Here is a 6,114-nt window from a genome sequence, read left to right as displayed (position 1 = left end):
ACAGAATGCTAGTGTTGGTGTTAATGAGCACACACACTCTCCCTTTTCAGGGAGGTATACGCGTGGAGCACGTGGTTTGCCCTAAGTGGGAGTGGGATGCATCAACAGATGCATAAACATACCGAGCCATCTCCCCTCTCTTTAAACTTCAGGGGGAAACTCCTCCTATTCTCGGTCCAATTCATTATTGTGGTCTGGCCCTTTAAGACAGAGCAGCGGGTCAGCAAGTAGTGTAGTGTTTCTCTAATTGAACTTCACAAAAGCAATCAACAAGAACTAGTTAGCGGTTGCTTGCTGTTTTGAGCCTCCTTCAGACACGGCTATGGTGAAGATCCTCATGGAGCAGCTCAGAGAACACTGGAGCCGCATATGAGGACTAAAGTTCGGGTGCCCGTGACTCCTTAAGCATGGTGCTTTTGGAGAGCCACTTCAGAGTGAGGAAGAACGTTTAAAGAGAGGAATAGACCAGGCTTTTGTATGCATAAACAAGTTTGAACGAGCTAGGTGACTTCTATTCGAAATAGTTTCTTGGGACTGAGATGACCTCCAGCTCTAAAGACATGAAGGCAGGCTCCGTTTTGCAGTCCAGCGGCGAGGAGAGGCGGCGGGGTCCCTTGGACCAACTCCCACCTCCGGCCAACTCCAACAAGCCTCTCACCCCTTTCAGCATTGAGGATATCTTAAATAAACCGTCCGTCAAGAAGTCCGTCGGTAGTCTGTGCCCTCCACGGGTGCTGGAGAAAGTGACCGGCTCGAGTGCGTCTCGGAACGGGATCAGCGCTCCGTCCTCGCCGTTATGCGCTCTGGAGGAGCTGGCGAGCAAAACATTTAAGGGTCTGGAAGTCAACGTTATACAAGCCGCAGAAGGTAAAACGTTTGGTCTTTTTTTTAGAGAGAGAAAGAGAGAGAGGGAGATTTATACTTGTGCATTCAGATTGTGTTTACAAATTAATGCACGAGTTTCAAATGCGCAATACTTTTGGAAGTGTTATTGTATAGCAGTAAGCTATTATATGTGCATTTTACAACTGATTTCGAATGCTTATTTTTATAGTCATACACAAAATCAATAATATAAAGTATATATAACAAAAATAAACTTTTTAGTCAAAATGATTCTCCCGCATATTTTTTTTGTTATACACATTTTCAGATATTAAATTAGATTTTTTTTTTTCCTGAGCTAAATGTTCAAAGCGATTCCTCGAGTGTAACTGTCAGTATTTAAGGAATTTGATCTAAACCCCCATTAAAAATTAAAAGGTTCTTCGAGTCAAGCAAAAAACAAAAACAAAACTATTCTTATCAATAATAATTTCATTATACAGAGTTTCTTTGGTGATTAAAATGGTTTCTCTGATCATTAGACTGGTTTCATGATTGTTTAAAATTCCAGTAAATTAAGGTTTTCTACAGAACTGTTTTTTGTAGCTCTAAAAATGTTCCAAAACCTTTGTTTTCAGAAATGTAGCTTAATATGATGGAAAACAAGCATTTACAAGAATGATAATGTTCAGTTGACAGAAAATGAGGTTGGTGTTGACATTGCAGAACTGTTTTGGTGGGTCACACACACTAATGGTTAAGGTCATCTGTAATAGGACTGAGGCCAGTTCTGTGGCGTGATAGGCTGCTTGATTAACACATCAAATATTTCGAATTTACTTGGCAATCAATAGTTCAGATGTTTTGGAAAGTTTCTCCCCCTCTTTTCAAGAACAGCTGTTATGCAGCTGGAATGAACAACTGTGGCCTATCGCATAACACAACATGTGTACACTCTTAAAAATAAAGGTTCTAATTTGAACCAAACAGGATTTTGCAGCTTAATTCCACAGAAGAACCTTTTTAAGTTTTACAAGGGGAGAATAATAATACACGGTCTGTTCTGGTGCTTTAAAGATCCTAGAAACAAAAACACTGATCTAAAGTGAACCTCTAATGTTGTATTAAATACTTTTGAATCTCCTGAGAAGCAAGGCAAGAACAATATACATCCAAAAATAGGACCATTGAAGTTCTTCCAAATAATGCTTTCACTAGCTTTGTCTATTTCGATTTACATGCATTACTGAATAAGCATTAGCTTTATAATGTTTGTGAATGATTTACTAATGAAAGTTATTCTGAATTGTGACCCAGTTGTCCTCACACACACACACACACACACACACACACACACACACACACACACACACACACACACACACACACACACACACACACACACACACACACACACACACACACACACACACACACACACACACACACACACACTCACCGCCTGCGTTATTCCTGGAAATCAACTCTCCTTTCTTTCCATTTAAAGGTCGCGAACATCTCAACGGCTTCGGCCAAAGACAGGCCTCCAAAAAACGACGGAAGTCCCGCACAGCCTTCACAAACCACCAGATCTACGAGCTGGAAAAGCGCTTTTTATACCAGAAATACCTGTCACCGGCCGACAGAGACCAGATCGCACAGCAGCTGGGTCTGACCAACGCGCAGGTCATCACCTGGTTCCAGAACCGACGGGCCAAGCTCAAGAGAGACCTGGAGGAGATGAAGGCGGACGTGGAGTCTCTCAAGAAAATCCCTCCGCAGGCATTGCAGAAACTGGTGTCCATGGAGGACATGGAAGACCCTCACGGTGGCTCGGGGCCCATTTCTCCCAGTCTCTCCCCGAGGGCCTTTCCACAGTCCCCGTCCTCGTCCAGAGGCCAAACCACAGACGAGTTCTCGGAGGAGGACGAGGAAATCGAGGTGGACGATTAAAAGCAAGCCCTTGTTTTCAGAGAAGGGCATTTTTCACAACTTTTGCACGGACTCTGCGGAAGAACTTGAAATGCAAGCGAAGGTTTCTGTCTCCCTTGTTTTTAATTTATTGAAAGGACCTCTACGTTCAGATGTGCAGATCGAAGACGTGGTTTAAGGAATACGCTTTCATAAGATCTGAGAAATGCTTAGAGATAAATGGTACAGTATCAAGACTGCAACATGTGTATGTACATTTTAAGCTTTATTTCTCAGCTCGATTTTTGAAGGAAACGTGTGCAATTGTTTACACCGTTCAACACACATTTATGACCGCTGTGGAACCTCTATGCCAAAAGTGATTTTCAATTAAATTCTCAGCTGAATAGAATTATATATTTATAAATAATTTCAGAACATAAAAAAAAAAGTAATCACAAAGCAAATTTATTCATTCTGCATTGTAATTGTCAAGACTCATTTCCCAAAGTTTTACATTATATATCAGTCCCTGGCACAATTCCTACAGGCATTATTTAACAAATAAAAAAAAATGTATGTCCAAAACAATGCAAGGGCAAGGTTGTGTATATATAAAACAAGTTATGATGCATCTAACTCGTTAAATTTATTGTAACATTCTATTTAATCCTCATTTATGTAAATAAAGGGTATATGTAATTTCACAATGTTTCCTTACCTGAGTCAGAATTTAATAATGCATTATGCAGAGCTGAATTATAAAATAACAATTTCGCATACATTTGTGGATATAGGAAATCCACTTTTATTGACTGTAAAAACCATGTTTCATTATAATGCCACAACAACATGTTTCCATCCATTTCACTCATCACAAATAAGTCTCTTTTTCTTCATCTGTAATTAAAGTCACAGTGGTTGAAAAAGTTTAGCACCATCTAAAATTTTAAGACAGCAATTAAATTTAAGTTTAAAATTTTAGTGGCATTATTTTATTTTATTTTATTTTTACAGTGCAATAAGGAAAAGGTGTCATAAAATACTCGAATGGCACACTCTCTGGAGTTAAACAGCTGAGAGAGGCAGGGCTCTCTTACACATCGGTTCATTGTGTGTGTTAAGAGTGTTTGTGTGTGTGTTAAGTGCCTGAAGCTTAATTAGGACACTTGAACAAGGTCCCCCCCTCTCGCATTGTCAAGAGGACAACATAAAGCTTGCTTTCCTCCTCGCGCCATATGGTTTATGAATCTTCTCTAACACAAACTAGTCAACATGATTGATTAGGTTAACCCGCCTTTGAGTGCGCATTAACAGTTTCAGTCGGTCGAGCCCGAATAATACCCCACATCTGTGCCCGTGTGTTAAAAACGCCCATGAATAGCAGATGATTTGCATGCGGTTCCTAATGAATAAATCTCAATAGGAAGCCGGTGGAAATGGGGAGGATTGTTGCATCCTGGTCTGGCGAATTTCTTTCGGCCCATTTGTGTCCGTTTGTGGGCAGATCACGGCAGCAGTTTTGGGGCAGCGAGAAGATGGAAGTACAATTGACCTAATCGCTTGGAATAGTTGGGGTTGAAAAGTCAAGCAGATTTTTCTCTGAGCGCATTGTGGAGAGACGCATTCTCAGAGCTCAGTTTTCTGCTCGAAATGCATCGGGTTCCAACTGAGAATCGCGATGATTGGAATTCGAAGGTATATGAATAGCCTATAAATGTGACTATTATAGGCTATTGAAAGCCATGATTTCACAGTGTGAAAATATTCGAGAAAACAAGCGCTTTAAACTCTCTGAAAGGACCCTCGGATGAGAGCAGCATGTTTCACTTTAGAGAAAGATATGTTTTTAAAATACAGCCTTTCAGCAAATCTGCTACATTATAGTGAAACTTTTCATTCAGTAAAAGGCGGTATAGTAACAGTTTTTATTTACACAGACAGATATGGAAACGCATGTGTGTTCAACCTAACAGGCTATATGTTACAGACATTGTAAAATCATTACTCTTACTTTATTTTCATTTAAAGTCTGATTCATAGGCTAGCAAAGACAATATAAAAAAAATAATAGGCTACCATATATAATATAAATAAACAATTAGAATAACGCTTTACAATAGGCTATTTGCTTACAGGCCTACTTCAATATTACCGTATTGAATGTTATAAATAGCCTATTATTTCTTTTATTATGCTATATTTTAGATTCGTTAAAAATATCGGCTAGTCGACTTAAAATTATTTGTTATTACAGAAGAAAAAAAACGAAATAAAACCAATTTTTTTTAGCCTTGAGTCTTTTTTAATAGGCTATTTTAGCAATCGCGAAATTGTCGAAATTAGGCTAGGCTACATTAGAGGCCTATACCGGTGACGAAGTTCATCTATTTAATTGATTTCGTTTTTTAAAGTCATATGTGCACATATAGCCTAGCCTATGTAAATATTTAATGTAAAATAACATAATTGCGAAAAACATTTCGTTTTCTTTAATTGAAAATTAACTGCAGAGTTGTTTTAAAGCCTAAAATGTGTGTGTTCTATATAGGCTATTAATTAATAGGCTACTTTACATAAGGGAGGGGAAAAAAACGAATTGCCTATCCTACTAATAGTAACCTAACATTTCTTACTAAAATAGGCTACTACATTAGTAAACAAAAAAAATGGTAGGCTACAAAGTAATATTCGTAGGCCTACTATTCATTGACCCTCAAACGTTTGTATTTTGTATTATTTTAACTGTAAATCGGTATGAATTTATCATGGTAAAATGTAGGGCTATTTGGTCTTAAGAATAATAAATGCAGGAAAAAATTATTATGAAATGTATATATTTTCAACAACAAAAAAATAGCCAACAGATTTTTTTTTAAAAAGAGAGAAAAAAGAAAGAAAAGCATACTGACATGTAGGCTACAAAGACTGGACACAGAGGCAACATGGTAAATAATAATTTTACCTAATTGTACCACGTATTCCTATTACAACAACGTGTATTTCCAAATAGTGTGTGTGTGTGTGTGTGTGTGTGTGTGTGTGTGTGTGTGTGTGTGTGTTTATAAGCCTATAGGTTGTCCTTGTTTCATGAGGCATTTAAAGCGTTTCTTATCACAACTGTTGCTTTCTCTGCGTTTCGAATATACATTCTGCCTGAGGTTGTCACTGCATCTTCAGAGCACTCCATATAATGTAGCATATACTCTTGAGATGAAAAATGCCTTGAGATGAAGATGATCCTAATAGTCATTGTGAGGTGACTGAAAGGGATTGGTGTTAGTGGAGCTCTCCTGAAGACCAACACTGCACCCTAGTGGTCGACTTCTAAAAACACTGGCCATACAAATATAAACATTAATTTCGACTAAAACAAGG

General features: G+C 38.4%; 1 protein-coding gene across 1 annotated transcript; it reads left to right on the top strand.

The window, feature by feature from the left end:
* Positions 1–209: 209 nt before the first annotated feature.
* lbx2 (ladybird homeobox 2) lies at positions 210–3,442 on the top strand. The gene is made up of 2 exons (XM_079630904.1): positions 210–867; positions 2,333–3,442. The coding sequence occupies exons 1-2, from the start codon at positions 540–542 to the stop codon at positions 2,776–2,778; spliced, it is 774 nt and encodes a 257-aa protein (XP_079487030.1). The 5' UTR covers positions 210–539; the 3' UTR covers positions 2,779–3,442.
* Positions 3,443–6,114: the final 2,672 nt, after the last annotated feature.

Source organism: Phoxinus phoxinus, assembly GCF_949152265.1.
Source record: "Phoxinus phoxinus genome assembly, chromosome: 12".
NCBI classification, from domain to species: Eukaryota; Metazoa; Chordata; class Actinopteri; order Cypriniformes; family Leuciscidae; genus Phoxinus; species Phoxinus phoxinus.
Note: the sequence above shows the minus strand (reverse complement) of the source record. Positions and strands in the feature narration are given on the sequence as shown.